The 20795-nt window shown below is 41.6% G+C and overlaps 1 protein-coding gene across 2 annotated transcripts in view; it reads left to right on the top strand.

Annotated features, from left to right (window-relative positions):
* Positions 1-20795, top strand: part of LOC112070677 (cadherin-7-like) — a 136935-nt gene that overhangs the window by 80343 nt on the left and 35797 nt on the right. For both annotated transcript variants that reach the window (XM_024138106.2, XM_070439070.1), the window contains exons 3-7: positions 3537-3831; positions 10241-10360; positions 12150-12317; positions 13012-13199; positions 19909-20162. In XM_024138106.2, the coding sequence (XP_023993874.2) occupies positions 3537-3831; positions 10241-10360; positions 12150-12317; positions 13012-13199; positions 19909-20162 (1025 nt within the window). The remainder of the gene's footprint in view (positions 1-3536; positions 3832-10240; positions 10361-12149; positions 12318-13011; positions 13200-19908; positions 20163-20795) is intronic.

Raw genomic sequence — 20795 nt, forward strand, 5'->3', positions numbered from 1 at the left:
CTGCTTCCTCAGCGTTCAGGATCTAATCCTATAGGATGCTCTGTTCCTCAGTTCAGGATCTAACCCTATAGGATGCTCTGTTCCTCAGTTCAGGATCTAACCCTATAGGATGCTCTGTTCCTCAGTTCAGGATCTAACCCTATAGGATGCTCTGTTCCTCAGTTCAGGATCTAACCCTATAAGGATGCTCTGTTCCTCAGTTCAGGATCTAACCCTATAGGATGCTCTGTTCCCCAGTTTTAGGCATCTTAACCTAGATCCTAAACTGAGATACATTTGTAACTCAGTGAACCTGTACTTTACCAAGAGAACGAAGCTCTACACAATCTCAACACATGACAGCTCCTGTATGTTCCTTACCAGAACTGTACAAGTTTCCAAAACATGCTGGAAATACAATAATTACAATGAACACACAATAACACATTTTATTGTAATTACGCATAACAATTTGTCTGGAGAGCATTTGTATTCCAAACGTATTGGAAGCATTTTAAAGTCATTTCACATGTCATGGAACATGTTAGAATTGCAAACAGAATGTGTTAATTCCCAGTAGGGTTTTTTTTATTTTTTTGAAAGATGATGACTTGTCATGACAGGCTGAATATGTGGCCTAATTTTGATGACTTGTCATGACAGGCTGAATATGTGCTCTAATTTTGATGACTTGTTTACACTATTTAAAAAAGATATCTGAGGGTGGTGTGCTATGTTTTCGTAAGTCGTGGTCTACTCAATATTTTTTTATGGTAATTTCGTAATATCTTTTTTCACATCCGTTGGGAAAAACACCGCTCAAATATCAAAGGGTTCATTCCCTGTTTTGTTAGCCCTTGAAAACATGTTGTTATTTGAGGAATCTGAAGGTACAGTATCTACATGTTAGGGACAATGACTACTACCTATTTTGGCAGCATCCAAGGCATTCTTCAGTTTCAAATGTTTTATTGATTTTCTACTGCACTAACTGCAATGTGGCCTTGACTGAATTGATCACCTCACCTATTCAGAAATCTCAAAGCATTTTAACAACATTGAACAAATAACCCAAAAAGCTGAAAACTAAAGCAAACTGAAGCATAAAAAGTTCAACGTTTACATTCAGCAGCAGCAGCCAGTCTTGACACTTTGGGCCAAAGCTTGTCACTACAACGCCTTGCAATGCAATTTAAGCAGCTACGGGCAGTCACTTAGAAAAGAGCATTGAGCTATGCCATGGAGACCGTCTTTTTATTGGGGCTGCAAGCCTTTGCCCGTAGAGAGTAAGGCGGATATGGACTTCTTTGTTTTTCTCCTTGGTTCAATACTGTATACACAGACTGAGCAGAACACAGAACAAAACACAACCCTGTCCCCCAAACACTCTCTCTCTCTCCTTTCTCTCTCCTCTCTCTCTCTCTCCTCTCTCTCTCTCTCTCGAGCGCTCTCACTCCCTCGCTCTCTTGCGCTCTCGCTCTCTCGCTCTCGCTCTCTCTCCGCTCTTTCTCTCCTCTCTCCTCTCTCTCTCCTTGCTCTCTCGCTCATGCTCTCTCTCCGCTCTTTCTCTCCTCTCTCCTCTCTCTCTCCTTGCTCTCTCGCTCTCTCTCTCTCTCCGCTCTTTCTCTCTCCACTCACCACTCTCCTGAGTCTAGAGGGTTAGATTGAGGACCTGAAAAATAGGATGATTTCAATAGAAGGGGAGAAAAAGCTATGGGCCTGGTTTGTGGCCCAGGCCGCCCCAAGAGACCGGCGTTAAATAAGGCTTCTTAGACAGAGAAAAAATATTTCTCTATGTGAAACAGGGAGAGAAAGAGAGGGGGTGGTTGGGTAGAGAGGGAAATAAATATAGTGTAAAGGGAGTCGGGAGGGAGAAGGGCAACAGAGATTTCCTGTTTGATATCATATAGAAGCCTTTTTTTATTCTCCAGACAAATATGATAAGAAGGACGGATTGTATTAACGTTATTTTATGCAAATAAACCCAAAGATACCCATAGGCCTATGATTTTAGGTTTTTACGTAAAGCACTTTTATTAATAGCATTGAGTTATTATAAATCTCAGTAATCCCCAATGTGATATGAAAAACACTTTGTGGACTTTCGAAACAACTCCCTCACACAGGATGTCAGATTTGAAAAAGATTTGATTACCAAAATTTGCATTTTAACTTGAAATGCAGTGACTAATATTTGAATGAAATCCATGGAAATAAAGAGCGAAGTTTGAACACAAGCAAAATATTGAGCTGTGAAAATCCATCTTGATAAACCAACTCTAATAAATAAGAAATGACGGAAAAAAACACATTTTCTTAAAACAGATCTCTGAAAAGTAGTGGTGCCTGAGAAATGAAAAGCGTGTTTTATGTAGATGTATTGCGTTTAACAAGAGATCCTCGGCCAGGGCTGGTAATTGATATTCATGTGTTCCAGAAATGATCTGATTGTGAAAAAGATTGAAGTGTGCAAAGTAAAAGAACAGAACAACTCAACATATTCTCAATACACAATTCCCAGCTGTTTTGTTGTCCGTATTTTTCTACCAAATCAAAACCATTTCAACATGATCTATTCTATATTAGTTAAATGGTATGTACTTCTTAATAAATGGTTTAGAATTTCCTTATTCTGTGGAGTTTGGACTGAGACAGATCCTTTGGTAAGGTAATGTCATGGCTTTTTGTAGGCAGTCGAGGAGTTTGAACTAGATGTCAAAATAAATCCTATTTTCACTAAAGCAATGATTTTGGCCGATATTATGACTAAATGTACAACATTTTCTGTAATATCCCAGATTGTTTGGAATGTTTGTTTATCATTCAGTTCTATAAYTATTTCGAAGAATCCATTTCACACAGTATCAGTCAAAAGTTTGGACACACCTAAACATTCAAGGGTTTTTCTTTATTTTTTACTGTTATCTACATTGTAGAATAATAGTGAAGACATCAAAACTATGAAATAACACATATGGAATCATGTAGTAACCAAAAAAGTTTTAAACAAATCAAAATATATTTTAGATTTGAGATTCTTCAAAGTAGCYACCCTTTGCCTTGATGACAGCTTTGCACCGTCTTGGCATTCCACAACCAGCTTCACCTGGAATGCTTTTCCAACAGTCTTGAAGGAGTTCCCACATATAATGAGCACTTGTTGGCTGCTTTTCCRTCATTCTGTGGTCCAACTCATCCCAAACCATCTCAATTGGGTTGAGGTYGGGTGATTGTGGAGGCCAGGTCATCTGATGCAGCACTCCATCACTCTCCKTCTTGGTCACATAGCCCTTACACAGCCTGGAGGTGTGTTGGGTCATTGTCCTGTGGAAAAACAAATGATTGTCCCACTAAGCGCAAACCAGATGGTATGGCGTACTGCTGCAGAATGCTATGGAAATCCCTTGAATGAGTAGGTGTGTCATCTTTTGACTGGTACTGTATATAGGGAAACTTAATATTGACACTGGTTCCATTTTCAGGTGTCAATAATCTCATGTTTCCATAATTCTTAAGTAGTTTTGTATTGTATTATAACCTCTGCTCTTCCCCTGTAGCTGCACTCGGACGTGGACAAGGGTGAAGGCCAGGTGAAGTACGTACTCAATGGAGAGGGAGCTACCTCCATCTTCACCATCGACGAGAACACGGGTGACATCCACGCCACCAAGCGTCTGGACCGCGAGGAGCAGGCTTACTACACGCTCCGGGCTCAGGCCAGGCACCGCCACACCAACCTGCCCGTGGAGCCAGAGTCTGAGTTCGTCATCAAGGTCCAGGATATTAACGACAATGAGCCCAAGTTCCTGGATGGACCCTACTCAGCCAGGGTCCCCGAGATGTCCCCAGTGGGTGAGTAACATTAAGTGAAATCATCAACCCAGCGTGCAGAACATATCAATCAAATCATATCAACCACGTCATTTCAACCACATCATGTCAACCTGTTTTGCCTGCTGGAACTGCCTATAGCGTGGTGCAGAACATTGATAGGGGGTGACAAGCAATAGATATACACGGTAGTAGTATGGACACTGTAGTAGTATGAATACTGTTGTAGTATGAATATTGTAGTAGTATGGACACTGTAGTAGTATGAAGACACTGTAGTAGTATGAACACTGTAGTAGTATGAACACTGTAGTAGTATGACGACACTGTAGTAGTATGGACACTGTAGTAGTATCGGAACACTGTAAGTAGTATGGACACTGTAGTAGTATGGACACTTGTTTAATAGTATGGACACTGTAGTAGTATGGGCACTGTAGTAGTATGGACACTGTAGTAGTATGGACACTGTAGTAGTATATGGCACGTATAGATGATGAACACTGTAGTAGTATGAACACTGTAGTAGTATGGACACTGTAGTAGTATGGACACTGTGTGTAGTATGAACACTGTAGTAGTATGGGCACTGTAGTAGTATGGACACTGTAGTAGTATGGACACTGTGGTAGTATGAACACTGTAGTAGTATGGGCACTGTAGTAGTATGGGCACTGTAGTGGTATGGTCTCTATTGTAGTATTGCCACTGTATTAGTATGAAGACACTGTATTCGTTTGGAACTGTAGTAGTATGGACACTGTAATAGTATGGACACTATAGTAGTATGGACACTGTAGTAGGATGAATACTGTTGAGTTTGAAGACACTGCAGCAGTATGGACACTGTAGTAGGATGAAGACACTGTACTAATATGGACACTATAGTAGTAAGGAAACTGTAATAGTATGGACACTGTGTAGTAGGATGAAGACAATGTAGTTGGATGAAGACAATGTAGTAGGATGACGACACTGTAGTAGTATGGACACTGTAGTATTATGGACACAGTAGTTGGATGAAGACATTGTAGTAGTATGGACACTGTAGTAGTATCGATACTGTAGTAGTATGGACACTGTAGTAGGATGACGACACTGTAGTAGTATGGACACTGTAGTAGGATGAAGACACTGTAGTAGTATGGACACTGTAGTAGTATGAAGACACTGTAGTAGTATCGATACTGTAGTAGGATGAAGACACGTGTAGTATGGACACTGTAGTAGTATGGACACTGTAGTAGGATGAAGACACTGTAGTAGTATGGACACTGTAGTAGGATGAAGACACTGTAGTAGATGAAGACACTGTAGTAGTATGGACACTGTAGTAGGATGAAGACACTGTAGTAGGATGAATACACTGTAGAGTATGGACACTGTAGTAGTATGAAGACACTGTAGTAGTATGGATACTGAGTAGTATAGACACTGTAGTAGGATGAAGACACAGTTGTGGTATTGACACTTGTAGTATGAAGACACTGTGTTATATCGAGACACTGTAGTAGTATGGACACTGTAGTAGTATGAAGACACTGTAGTAGGATGACGACACTGTAGTAGGATGACGACACTGTAGTAGTATGGACACTGTAGTAGTATGAAGACACTGTAGTAGGATGACGACACTGTAGTAGGATGACGCACTGTAGTATATGGACACTGTAGTAGTATGAAGACAATGTAGTAGTATGGACACTGTACTAGTATATAGGCACGTAGTAGTATGGACACTGTAGTAGTATGGACACTGTAGTTATATGAAAGCTCTGTGGTAGTATGGACACTGTAGTAGTATGTAGGCACTGTAGTAGTATGAACACCTGGTTAGTATGGGAACTGTAGTAGTATGGACACTGTAGTAGTATGGACACTGTAGTTATATGAAAGCTCTGTGGTAGTATGCAGGCATTGTAGTAGTATGGACACTGTAGTAGTGTGGCCTCTAAAGTAGTATTGGCGCTGCAGTAAGATGAAGACACTGTAGTAATATGGACACTATAGTAGTATGGACACTGTAGTAGTATGGACACTGGTGTAGTATCGACACTGTAGTAGTATTGACACTGTAGTAGTATGAAGACACTGTAGTAGTATGGACACTGTATTGGTATGAAGACACTGTGGTAAGATGAAGACACTGTAGTAGAATGGACACTGTAGTAGTATGAAGACACTGTAGTAGGAGGTAGACACTGTAGTAGTATGAAGACACTGTAGTAGGAGGTAGACACTGTAGTAGGATGAAGACACTGTAAGTAGGAGTAGACACTGTAGTAGGAGGACGACACTGTATAGTATGGACACTGTATTAGTTGTGTTGACCTACTGTAGTAATATGAAGGACACTGTCGTAGTATGAAGACACTGTAGTAGAATGGGCACTGTAGTAGTATGGACACTGTGGTAGTATGAAGACACTGTAGTAGTATGGACACTGTAGTAGTATGAAGACAATGTAGTAGTATGGACACTTGTACTAGTATATGAGGCACTGTTAGTAGAGACACTGTAGTAGTATGGACACTGAGTTATATGAAAGCTCTGTAGTGAGACCTGTGTAGTAGTATGTAGGCACTGTAGTAGTATGAAGACACTTGTTAGTATGGGAACTGTAGTAGTATGGACACGTGTATATGGACACTGTAGTTATATGAAAGCTCTGTGGTAGTATGCAGGCATTGTAGTAGTATGGACACTGTAGTAGTGTGGCCTCTAAAGTAGTATTGGCGCTGCAGTAAGATGAAGACACTGTAGTAATATGGACACTATAGTAGTATGGACACTGTAGTAGTGATGGACACTGGTGTAGTATCGACACGTAGTAGTATTGACACTGTAGTAGTATTGAAGACACGTGTAGTATGGACACTGTATTGGTATGAAGACACTGTGGTAAGATGAAGACACTGTAGTAGCATGCACTGTAGTAGAATGGACACTGGTAGTAGTATGAAGACAACCTGTAGTAGGAGGTAGACACTGTAGTAGATGAAGAAAACTGTAGTAGGAGGTAGACGACTGTAGTAGGAGTGAAGACATCTGTAGTAGGAGGTAGACACTGTAGTAGGATAGGACACTGTATTAGTATGGACACTGTATTAGTTTGGACACTGTAGTAATATGAAGACACTGTCGTAGTATGAAACACTGTAATAGAATCACGTGTAATGACACTGGTAGTATGAGACACTGTCATAGTAGGAGACCAACTGTGATGTAGGAAATGAAGACACTGTCTAGTAGTATGAACACTGTGGAGAATAAAGACACTGTAGTAGTAATGGACACCGTGATAGGATGAAGACAACTGTAGTAGTAGTAGGGACACTGTGATAGATGAAGACACGTGTAGTAAGTGGACACTGTATATAGGATGAAGACACTGTAGTAGTAGGGACACTGTAGTAGTATGAAGACACTGTACTAGTATGGACACTGTGGTAGGATGAAGACACTGTAGTAGAATGGGCACTGTAGTAGTATGGACACTGTAGAATGTTTATTTTGATTGGGGATCTTCTGCATTTATCAGAGTGGTAGCCTGATCTCAGATGTGTCCATGGAAACAGATTATTAGGGAAATCGTTCTTGTAAAGCATGTAAACGTTTTAATCTAACTATTATATCAGTCTGACTATCTGCAATAATCACATTATTGTGTGCATGTAACCGCACTGTAGTATGGAGACTAGTATGGAGACTTTAGTATGGAGGATGTTTTGTTTGACATTCTCAGTAGTTTTGTTTTCAATTCCCGGCTTATAATATCTGGAGCAAATGTTTTGGCCGTTAGGCCATCGTCCTATAGGCACACCGCCTCGTTAAGATGGAAAGCCAGTGAGGAACTGGGCAAGCTGCAGTATAATTGGCTCTTTTCTCTCTTGTGATTTTCATTGACAATGAGTCTCCTACCCAAATGGCACCATATTCCCTATAAAGTGCACTAATTCTGACCAAGGCCCATTAAATGTAGGGCTCTATTTAGAGAATAGGGTGCCATTAGTGTATCACCCTTGTCAATGAAAATGTCATGAGAAAAGAGCCGCTTATATCGCACTTTGGACTGGTCCTCGCTGGCTCTTCATACATCTTATCTAAAATCTTAACACCAGATGGGAGATTAATGGAATTTTTAAGAGACAATGATTTGTTTAATCTTTGCATTAGAGGCCAGAGCTTGTTTGTGAGAAAGCCAACCTTTGTGACCAAAGACAAAATGGCTCTCAAGATCTCTCTTTAGAGCCAATTGGACAAACAAGACGGAGAAAAGAAACCTGAAATCTGCCGGCTATAGTGTTTTTATTTTGTACATGGGAAGAGTTATAGGGGAAAGGAGGGGGGGGGGTTTGAAATGAATCAATTAGAAGCTGGGGATGATTAGGTGTCCATGATGGTATGAGGGCCAGATTGGGAATTTAGTCAGGACACTGGGGTTAACACCCCTACTCTTACGAATAATGCCATGGGATCTTTTTGACCACAGAGAGTCAGATCTGTTCTCCCATCCAGCAGCATCTGGTCTCCCATCCTTTTTCATATCGTTCCTACTTTCGCTCCTTTGTATGAAATTACAAAATGAGTGAGAATTCCTGTTCCTTTAAAAATAAAAAAAWWAAAATATGCGGCTTGTGTAGCTGTGTTGTTCCTCAGTGCGACGTATGTAAACATAATAAATGCTCTGGAACCTTCTCCACGGTTCTGCGTCATGACACCAAATGGGAAGGTCCCCAAACATCTTTATGGACTTTTTTACAACCGAGAACATTTAACTATAATTTCTCTTTTGAGCCAATGAGTCATAAATACTGCTTAAATGAGGGAACTGGCGGGTTCTATTACCGTAAAAGTAATATATGTTTCCCCAAAATGTGAGAGCTTTAATGTTCTCTTTAAGTGCCACCAAAGTACCAGAGTGGTGACGTCTCTATAGCCCTTATGAAAGAAATATGTTCAAAATCACAATTGGCCGGCGAAGGTGAAACACATAAAATTAAAATTAAAAAGTAGTGACAGAAAAAAAAAGACTAGAAACGTCCAAAAGTTGAGTTTTGTCTTCATAGACAGCAGTTGAATTGAACGTGGTGAAAGAGAAGCTGTGAAGCTATTGAACAACAACAAAAGGAAGAGGTGGTCTTTTCAATCACAAGTAGAAACAAACAAAAGGAGCGAAGTGATTTCACTCAATCCAAGGGTAAAGATACCCCCTTGCTCTACCAATACATGTGAAGAGTGAATATACCTGGCTGAAAGGACCCCATTCGGACTGAAATGATTGTGCTGAAGAATTACAAGGCCAGTTGAATCACCCAAGTAGTGATTGGTTGACATTTTATATGCCGATATTGTATTTTGCAGAATAGAACATTTTCTTGGTTGAGTGTGTGTGTGTGTGTGTGTGTGTGTGTGTGTTGTGTGTGTGTGTGTGTGTGTGTGTGTGTGTGTGTGTGTGTGTGTGTGGTGTGTGTGTGTGTGTGGTATGTGTGTGTGTGTGTGTGTGTGTGTGTGTGTGTGGTGTTGCGTGCGTGCGTGCGTGCGTATATACCAACACAAATGGTGAAACATATGCTTGCAATCATAACTCACAGCTGTACGTCTGTGGTAGCTTTCATGTGTTTTTCACATGGTGGAAATGATCAACTCACAAAACAACTTTTATTAGCATTCCAGTTGTTTTAATGAGGAAGTTAATGGAGCAAAAGCAGGCTCTATCGCAAGTTTGATATTACCAAAGTGATGTGTAGGAACAGTTTGAATTCCATATAAAGGCAAGACAAGCTCTAGCCTACCCCAGGCAATTGCTACAACCCTTCTGTACTCTATGGAAAAWTTTTCTTATAAATGGGGAATACGGTGGCTTTTGATGTAGACTTAGGGTTGCAATATTCTGGTAACTTTTACCCCAAAATCCCCAGTTTTACTGAAATCCTGGTTGGAGGATCCCGGATTTCCTGCTCATTCTCTTTTGATTCCGGGAATCTTCCGTCTGGATTGCATTCATCAAAACTTGATGATGTGTTGATACTTTGAATCAGCTGTGTAGTGTTAGGGCAAAAACAAAAATGTACACCCCTTTGTGTCCCCGTGACCAAATCAAATCAAATGTATTTATAAAGCCCTTCTTACATCAGCTGATGTCTCAAAGTGCTGTACAGAAACCCAGCCTAAAACCACAAACAGCAAGCAATGCAGGTGTAGAAGCACGGGGATCAGGATTAAGAACCACAGGTGGATAAACATCAGTATCTAACCGGGTCCTCATGGGATCAAATCCTGGTCCACAGCTACTTCGACTCAAATATTTCCCCCCCGAATTTCTCTGTCCGGTCGGTTCAACTCGGACTCTCAAATAAATAAATAAAAAAGAGGAAAAGGCTTTTTGTAATTGTTWGTTTTTTTGTGACTGAATTATTTGTTATTGCAGGCACATCTGTGGTGACGGTGGTGGCGACAGATGCGGATGACCCCACGTATGGAAACAGTGCCAGGGTGGTCTACAGTATCCTTGAGGGCCAGCCCTACTTCTCCGTGGAACCAAGAACAGGTCAGCAATACATCACATCACAGTGGTGTGTACTATCAAAAAGCAGGCTCTTTGCTCTCTGCTGTCGTTTATACAGTAATTATACACCAGTGATTAAACCTCAGCAGGGTTTTTTTTATTTTTTTTATTACAAAACTGTGAAATTTGAGAGATATTGGAGAATTCTGACATTATGTTACACAGCAAAGTCAAGTTTCCCTGAACAATTAGATTGAAAATGTATTTTAGAGCGGTTTTATGTTTTGTCAATCTTCAGTTTATAGATTAAAATGCACGACTGAGTGTTTCCTCACATTGCCGATGACGTTTGTCCCGTCTTGGCGGAAGACGTCGCGTTTTGAATCAACGCTCATTCATTTGAATTGTGTAGCTGGATCTGGTCCCTGGTGTCTGATGAGTTTTGATCAAGTTGTCCCTCAACACCACTTCAGCTGGCAACACAGCGTCTGATTGAGGCGGATGTAAACCTTAAATGCAATCAACGTGTTTTCATTACCGTGCTCTTTTCATCACGTATAATGTAGCCTCGTCATCAGTTAAGACAACAAGTCTGTTGATTAAGCGTTCTTGAGAACGTGTTGCTACAGTCTAGTAAGAGTCAGAAGGGAAGGGAAAAGGAGGGAGGCTTTTGATTTGAACTCGGTGATGTTGATTCAGAGGAATAACTAAATATATATTGAAAGACGGGAATGTGAAACGGATGACGCTTAAGTGAACAAAAAAAGTGAATTATGATGAATCCGTGTTAGGTTGTGTGTAGAAAACTCTCTTGGAGAGATTTTAGAAGAAGATTTCTCTGTATCTAGATGATCTGAAAATACAGTGTTGACAACGATATGTTTCTAGAGGAATATACTGTATTTCCATTTTGGATTTATAGTATGCAACGTCATACCTGCTATCATCCCCTTATTATTTCACCTTATAATTGGATGTACGTCACTTCCAAAGGAGGAAATAATGCTTCAGAAATGAGTGTCAAACTTCCTTTTTGACAAAGCCTCTCTCTGTCTTTCCATACGGTCACTTATCTGTTCAATACAATCTGTCAATCCCTTAAAAATATATATCAAAGGTTCCTACTTTCGCTSCTCAACGGTGGTTATGATGGTTCTCCTGATGTTAGGGAGGGGCAGGTGTACAGTAGTCTGTTTCCAGATTAATAAAAGCCTCTCCTCTGCCATCAAAGACAGTGTTTACAACCTATTGTAACGCGTTGCCTCTCATTACATCAGATGCATGAACCAGAGTGCTGACCATAGGCGCCGGAGTCAAACTGTAATAATGTTCCTGAGTTATGGAGCATTCTCCAAGGATTATTCTAGAACACAGCAACATGGGCATTGTCATACCAGGGGAAAAGTATTCCCAGCGAGCATAACTGGTTGCAATGACGTCTTTTATGACGTTGTGGTTAGGTTGTGTACTGGCTGTTTAAGGATGTTTTATTAATGTAATTTCATCCACAATAAAAAAATATGTTGTAATCCAATGATCTGTCAARATAAACACCTAAATATGACGTATTTTAGATGGTGTCTTAATTTGGCAAATCTCGCAAACTTAGCCCGCTGTGTTGGTGGTTGTGGAATTTGTCTATTCTTTTTTTCCTATATGTATCATCTTATAATGAATCTGAGTAATTAATGAATCCGTTGATTCAAGCCGGGTGGAAAAATTGCCACATAGAAGACATAACAGAAATTGATTCATAAAACATACCAAGATATACCAAGTTATACTATAAATGAATGTCCGAAGTAAAGTGTTACTCGATCTTTCTTTGCAGGCGTGGTCAGGACGGCTCTGCCCAACATGGACCGCGAGGCTCGGGAACAGTATCTGCTCGTCATACAGGCCAAGGACATGGTGGGCCAGATGGGAGGACTCTCCGGGACCACCTCTGTCACGGTGACGCTCACTGACGTCAACGACAACCCWCCACACTTCTCTCGCAGTAAGAGCCTCTTTACTTTATCATGGTCAGTTAGCCCTAAACCCAACACCGCGGAACCTTGTTGGTTACAACTTGATGTTATTGGGGTTTATTTGAAAGCACATTAATACCCCCTAGATTTGATGTGGGCGCCCCGCGGAAAATCCAATTTACATAATAAATAAAGAAACACCAAAATCCGTCAGTTTAAAATAGAGGTACCTGTTTTTTTGCACTGAGTCTCAATCCATCACATCCGCTGATATCGCCCTTCTGCATCTGCGGTGAAAGGTGGCAGAGCTAGAGCGCTGTTTGTCAGACCATTTGACAACCTGAAAATCTGTCTTCTCACGAAAAACGTCTGTAGCATCTGAACGGTTTGGCCTAAAAAACTATTATAACGTGTTTGCGTGGACACAGAGTGAAGGGAGCAGCCGGGCGATAAGCACCGCCACAGAGCGAAGGTGGAAAATGGTCTCCTCGATAACTTGTGTGTCTGGCCTGGTTTCTCTCCCTCCATCTTTTTCTCTTTCTGGATTTCCTTCTTTCTCCCCTTACCCCTCTCTCTCTATCTCTCTCTTTGTCTCGCTCTGTCTGTCTGTCTGTCTGTCTGTCTGTCTGTCTGTCTGTCTGTCTGTTTGTGTGTCTGTCTTTGTCTCTCTCTCTCTCTGTCTGTCTCTATGTCCCTCTGGCTGTCTCTCTCTCTCGCCTGTAGAAAGTTATCAGTTCAGTGTGCCCGAGTCCCTGCCGTTGGCCACGACGGTAGCCAAGATAAAGGCGCTAGACTCAGATGTGGGACCCAATGCTGAGATGGAGTACAGGATCGTGGATGGGGACGGCCTGGGACTGTTCCGAATCACCCCCGACCCAGACACACAGGAGGGCCTCATCACTCTGCAAAAGGTACTATCAGACCTCAGGATAAGACCCAGATGCAGACAGTTTGAAGTAACAAAAGTTTATTACAAAAAACAGGGGGCAGGAAAACGACAGGTTAAAGGGCAGGCAGAGGTCAGTTATCCAGAGCAGAGTCCTAAAGGTACAGGATCGTGGATGGGGATCGTGGATGGCAGGCTCAGGGTCAGGGCAGGCAGAATGGTCAAAACCGGGAAAACCAGAAAACTAGGGACTAGAGAGAAAACAGGAATACGAGGAAAAACACTGGTAGGCTTGACGGATACAAGACAAACTGGCAACAGACAAACAGAGAACACGGGTATAAATACACAGGGGATAACGGGGCAGATGGGCGACACCTGAAGGTGGTGGAGACAAGCACAAAGACAGGTGAAACAGRTCAGGGTGTGACAGGTACAATGCAGACCTCTCCTCTAAGAAACCATTGCTGGATGTCTCCTATAGTATCGAACAGTCCTAATACGGACACCGTATAGGACTGATACAGTGTCTACATTAGCACAGTGGAAGTTGTGTCCGTCTCTTGGAGTTTGGAGTTGTTGTCCAAACCAAGTGAGTTTGATACAAATTCCATGGCTATGTGAATGCCCAATAACTGACAGTGTATGGGACAGAGATCAAATCACATTTTATTGGTCACATGCGTTGAATACAACAGATGTGAAAGTGTGTGAGTGACTTCAATATGCATGTGTGTATGTATTTGTGTGCGTTTGTGTTGGAGTGTCAGTGTAGTATGTGTGAGTGTGTGGGTAGAGCCTAATGAGTGTCAATAGAGCCACTGCAATGGACTTAGTGCAAAATAATTCATATAAATAAGTAAATAATAAAGGGTAGCCAATTTGTAAATAGCCATTTTATTAACTGTTCAGCAGTCTTATGTCTTGGATTTAGAAGCTGTTCAGATGCCTTTGGTCCGAGCCTTGCCGTGTTGTAGCAGAGAGAACAGTCTATGACTTGGGTGGCTGGAGTCTTTGACATTTTTTAGGACCTTCCTCTGATACCGTCTGGTATAGAGGTCCTAGATGGCAGGGAGTTCTGCTCCAGTGATGTACTGGGGCCATATGTACTAGCCTCTGTAGCAGATGCCAAGCAGTCAAATGTCAAGTAGTTGCCTTACCAAGCGGTGATCCAGCCAGTCAAGATGCTCTCGACGGTGCAGCTTTAGAAGTTTTTGAGGATCTGAGTGCCCATGCCAAATATTTCCAGCATCCTGAGGGGGAAGAGGTGTTGCCCTCTTCACGAATGTGTTAGTGTGTTTCGACCATAATAGGTCCTTAGTGATGTGGACACCGAGGAACTTGAAGCTCTTGACCCGCTCCACTACAGCCCCGTCGATGTGAATGGGGGTGTGCTTGGCCCTCAATTTCCTGTAGTCCATGATCAGCTCCTTTGACTTGCTGACGTTGAGGGAGAGGTTGTTGTCCTGGCACCAAACTGCCAGATCTCTGAACTCTTATCGTCGTCAGTGTTCAGGCCTGGGGGCGGCCCATCAGGAAGTCCAGGATCCAGTTGGAGAGGGAGGTGTTTAATCCCAGGGTCCTTAGCTTAGTGATGAGCTTGGAGGGCACTATGGTGTTGAACGCTAAGCTGTAGTCAATGAACAGCATTCTCACATAGGTGTTCCTTTAGTCCAGGTGGGAAAGGGCAGTGTGGAATGCGATTGAGATTGCATCATCTGTGGATCTGTTGGGGTGGTATGCGAATTAGAGTGGGTCTAGGGTGTCCGGGAGCATGCTGTTAATGTGAGCCATGAGCAGCCTTTCAAAGCACTTCACAGCTATCGACGTGAGTGCCACGGGGCTATAAAAATTTAGGCAGGTTACATTCRCTTCCTTGGGCACAGGGACTATGGTGGTCTGCTTGAAACATGTAGGTATTTCAGACTTGGTCAGGGAGAGGTTGAAAATGTCAGTGAAGACACTTGACAGTTGGTCCGCGCATGCTTTGAGTACACGTCCAATAGATATAGGCCATCTATGGATCTGTTGGGGTGGTATGCGAACTGGAGTGGGTCCAGTGTTTCTGGGATGGTGTTGATATGAGCAATGACCGGTCTTTCAAAGCATTTCATGGCTATATATGGGAGAGCTACGGGGCGGTAGTCATTTAGACAGGATGGGGAACTGGCGCCTGCGGCCCCCTTATATAGGCCCGTGGATCAATTTCCAAAAAAATAACTTACTGTTGAGAGTTAGAATAGTAGAATACACACCTGCAAATTCGAAATTTGGTTGTGCATCAGCAGTTTTTCCCCGCAACAAAATATCCCATAAGGCTAGGGACTGCATGTGTGGGACTAACCTGATTCAGCTAAACAAAGGTCCAGATTTAAAACACACACACTTATGCCAGAACACACCAAAGCTCTCCAGGACCGGAGCTGGAGACCCTTGTTGTAATGATCGACCAAATGTCTTAGGGTTGAAAATACGTTAATAAAGCCACAGTCTGTAAGACGTACCAGTAATTTCAACGAAAGAAACACAGTACAATTCTAGAATGTGAAGAGCTTGACTTCTAAATGTCAAAGGCTTCTTTTCACTTAATCATAAAGGTATTGACTCAACCCAAAATATAATTACCACTTAAAAACACTAAAGCTTCAAATGGAGTTGAACGTTTCTCTGCGACTTCTTTTCTTGTACAATTTGAATTAATTACAGACAGTGAGTGTATGCTGAATACCTTGCACTTGATATCTTAAAAAGCAATACTTTCATAACTCTGACTGGAAAATTATATTAGGAGCTCTGAGAAGGTAGAAAACATGTTAAGAAGATACTGCTTCAAATGACATGTTAAGAAGATACTGCTTCAGAAGACAGTTGAGAAGATACTGCTTCAGAAGACATGTTAGAGATACTGCTTCAGAAGACATGTTAGAAGATACTGCTTCAGAAGACATGTTAAGAAAGATACTGCTTCAGAAGACATGTTAAGAAGATACTGCTTCAGAAGACATGTTAAGAAGATACTGCTTTAGAAGACATGTTAAGAAGATACTGCTTCAGAAGACATGTTAAGAAGATACTGCTTCAAAAGACATGTTAAGAAGATACTGCTTCAGAAGACAATAAGAAGATACTGCTTCAGAAGACATGTTAGAAGATACTGCTTCAGAAGACATGTTAAGAAGATACTGCTCAGAAGCAGTTAGAAGATACTGCTTCAGAAGACATGTTAAGAAGATACTGCTTCAGAAGACTGTTAAGAAGATACTGCTTCAGAAGACATGTTAAGAAGATACTGCTTCAGAAGACATGTTAAAGAAGATACTGCTTCAGAAGACGTTAAGAGATACTGCTTCAGAAGACATGTTAAGAAGATACTGCTTCAGAAGACATGTTAAGAAGATACTGCTTCAGAAGACACGTTAAGAAGATACTGCTTCAGAACGACACGTTAAGAAGTAGCTGCCTTTCAAGAAGACAGAGTTAAGCAGATGGCTGCCTTCAGAAAGAACGTATTAAGTGTCGCATATCTTTTTCTTAAAATCAATATTTTACCTTGGCACAGTTCTGTACCGTCAGTCAATATCACGGCAGGGTTCAGAGATTGATGGAGGCTCATATGAGTTCAGAACACATCTATATGTCTAAMGTTTTAATGGCACATGCACAAGTACAGTGAAATGACTTTCTTGCAAATTCATAACCCAACAATGCAATAACCAATAACAATGTATTACTGGAAAAAACACAAGAAATAAGAAGAAATATGAAGAACACAAGTAAGTAACCATACTATATACAGGGTCAGTTAATACCATACTATATACAGGGTCAGGTAATACCATACTATATACAGGGTCAGTTAATACCATACTATATACAGGGTCAGTTAATTACCTAAGCTGAGTATGACAGGGGCAGTTCAATACCATGGACATATAGCAGGGCCAGTTTAAACATATATACAGGGTAAGTTCCAATTCCATATTTACAATGTGCTGGGATACTGGAGTGATGGAGGTAGATATGTATAGGGTTAAGCATACATATACAGGGTCAGTACCATATTAACAATGTACATGGATACTGCAGAGATGGAGGTAGATATGTATGGGGGTAAGGTGACTAGCAACAGGATATAAGATACACAGAGTAGCAGCAGCTTGTATTTGAGAGCCTGTGCGTGTGGTGTGTGCAGAGTCAGTATAAATGTATGTTCATATTTTATGTGAGTGATCAGATGCTTGAGTGACAGTGTGTGTGAGTGGTGGGTAGGGCCCGGGTGGATTGTGTGAGGGCCCCGGTGAGTGTGTAGGGCCCCGGTGAGTGTGTAGGGCCCCGGTGAGTGTGTAGGGCCCCGGTGAGTGTGTAGGGCCCCGGTGAGTGTGCATAGAGACAAAAATAAAAGGTCAATAAAGATACAAGGTTAACTCAGAYAGTCCGTGTAGCTATTTTGTTAGCTATTTATCAGTCTTATTGCTTGGGGAGAGAAGCTGTTCCAGAGCCTGTTGGTGTCAGACTTGACGCACCGGYACCGCTTGCCGTGCAGAAACAGAGAGAACAGTCTATGTCTTTGTGTTTGTATTTGTATTTATTAACGATCCCCAGTAGTTCCTGCCAAGGCAGCAGCTACTGTTCCTGGGGTCCAGCAACATTAAGGCAGTTATATATCAATGTAAATATTACACCACATTACATTTCGTAATACTTTTCACAACACATTAAGTTTTCCCTCAAGCCACTACTCTACTATCATATATAGTATCTACAATACAACATCCATGTGTATGTGTGTGTAGAGTGTGTGTCTTATAATGTGTATGTGTGTTCTGTGCCTGTGTGTGTGTGTGTGTCTCTTCACTCTTCCCCGTTGTTCCATAAGGTGTATTTTTACCTGCTTTTTCAGTTACATGATGTGGAATAGAGTTCCATGTAGTCATGGCTCTATGTAGTGCTGTGCGCCTCCCATAGTCTGTTCTGGACTTGTGGACTGTGAAGAGACCTCTGATGTCACTTGTGGGGTTTGCATGGGTGTTCGAGCTGTGTGCTAGTAGTTTAAACAGACAGCTCGGTACATTCAGCTTTATTCAGCTTCACTTCTTACAAAAACACGTAGTGATGAAGTCAATCTCTCCTCCACTTTGAGCCATGAGAGATTGACATGCATATGCTTAATGTTAGCTCTATGTATACATTTAAGGGCCAGCCGTGCTGTCCTGTTTGGATGGAGGCAATTGTAATTTTCTGAGGTCCCTCTTTTTGGCACCTGACCACACGACTGAACAGTAGTCCAGGTGGCCAAAACTAGGGCCTGTAGGACCTGCCTTGTTATGGACAGACTTCTCCCCATCTTTGTTGCTGTTGTATCAAATTGTTTTGACCTTGACAGTTTACAATCCAGGGTTACTCCAAGCAGTTTAGTCACCTCAACTTGCTCAATTTGAATGGGTTTAGTGAATGATTTGTCCCAAATACAATGCTTTTAGTTTAGAAATATTTAGGACTGACGTATTCCTTGCCACCCATTCTGAAACTAACTGCAGCTCTTATTTAGTTGAGGTTTAGGGTTTAGTGATTGTTTATCCCAAATACAAGGCTTTTTATNTTCCTTGCCACCCATTCTGAAACTAACTGCAGCTCTTATTTAGTTGAGGTTTAGGGTTTAGTGATTGTTTATCCCAAATACAAGGCTTTTTATATATTTTTTATATTTAGGACTAACTTATTCCTTGCCACCCATTCTGAAACTAACTGCAGCTCTTTGTTTAGTGTTGCAGTCATTTCAGTTACTGTTGTAGCTGACGTGTTTAGTTTTGAATTTCCACATACATGGCTTTACTCAAGCCAGTGGCATGTCGTTAGTAAAGATTGAAAAAAGTAAGGGGCCTACACAGCTGCCTTGGGGAATTCCTGATTCTACCTGTATTATGTTTGAGAGACTTCCATTAAAGAACAACCTCTGTGTTCTGTTAGACAGGTAACTCCTTATCCACAATATAGCAAGGGGTGTAAAGCCATAGCACTTAAGTTTTTCAATCAGCAGACTATGATTGATAATGTCAAAAGCCGCACTAAAGTCTAAATTATCAGCTCCAGCAATGTATGGCTTGGGTGGTTGGAGTCTTTAACGATTGTCCGGTACCTTTCTACCACATCGCCTCATATAGATGTCCTGGATGGCAGGGAGATCGGCCCCAGTGATGCACTGGGCTGTCCGCATCACTTTCTGTAGTGCCATGGGATCGAGGGCGGTGTTATTGCCATACTAGGCAGTGATGCAGCCAGTCAAAAATGCTCTCAATGGTACAGCTGTAGAACTTTTGGGAGGATTTATCTTTTTACAGGTGATTTTACTCTAACCCTATTTCTTTTCTTTTTTTCTTTCTTAATTTCTTTCTTTCTTATGCTCAATTGCGTTGTTTCCTGCCATTGGTTTATTCTGGTGCAGCCCCGTTCCCTTGTGTGATTATCATCTACACGTGTGGGTCTGAAAAGATGATTATTGTCCTCAATAGCATGCAGCGAATTCACACTGGATGAAAAGACACAATTAGTATTACCTCCTGACATTTAAAGCATACTCAATGGTCCAAATGTATACAACTTTCTATTTTTGCGTACCCATGCAACCTACTATTTAGAATGTAAGTGCTGGTATTCAGACAGACTCGCAGTCTGACCCTACCTCTTTGCCTTCTTCCTTCCTAACCATCTCTCTCTCTAACCTTTCCAATCGGTAGGGCCTGGACTTTGAGACCAAGTCGAGCTACACCCTGCGTGTCGAGGCGTCCAATAGAAACATCGATCTGCGATTCCTGTCCCTGGGGCCGTTTAGCGACACAGCTACAGTGCGCCTCAATGTGCAGAACGTGGACGAGCCGCCCGTCTTCTCCTCGCCGTTCAGCAAGATGGTAATCTCGGAGGAGGCAACGGTAGGCACCACCATCGGGACCATCTTCGCACACGACCCAGACTCCACCAACAGTCCCATCAGGTAGGGGTGTGGCCAGGATTCATCATCGCAAGTTCACAATCTCTATGCTATCTTACTGTTTGAATGTTTTTGGTCAGTTCTGCCTTTTTGTGTTCCTTTGTTTTTGGTAATTGCTTGTTATGTATTTGGTACGCATCAGTTGTAGCCTTTATCCAGTGGTGGAAAAAGTTTTATTATTTTKTATTTATTTATGGATAGCCATGGGCATGATCCAACGCTCAGACATAATTTACAAATGAAGCATGTGTTTAGTGAGTCCTCCAGATCAGAGCCAGTAGGGATGACCAGGGATGTTCTCTTGATAAGTATGTGAATTAGACCATTTTCCTGTCCTGCTAAGCCTTCACTTTTGTGTGTCAGGGGAAATGTATGGAGAAAAAGATACATCATTTTATTTAGGAATGTAGTGAAGTAAAAGTAAAAGTTGTCAAAATATAAAATATCAGTATAAAGTACAGATACCCCCCAAAAAACTACTTAAGTAGTATTTTTAATTAAGTACTTTACACCACTGCCATTATCATTCAAAGTAATGTAGAGAAAATAGACAKATATTTCATGGAATTATAGTTCCTGAAAGCTCCTTAATTATAACAGTATATGTATGCCTGATTAATGCATTTCACTCAGAAG

The sequence above is a fragment of the Salvelinus sp. IW2-2015 genome, unplaced genomic scaffold (assembly GCF_002910315.2).
Source record: "Salvelinus sp. IW2-2015 unplaced genomic scaffold, ASM291031v2 Un_scaffold1390, whole genome shotgun sequence".
NCBI classification, from domain to species: Eukaryota; Metazoa; Chordata; class Actinopteri; order Salmoniformes; family Salmonidae; genus Salvelinus; species Salvelinus sp. IW2-2015.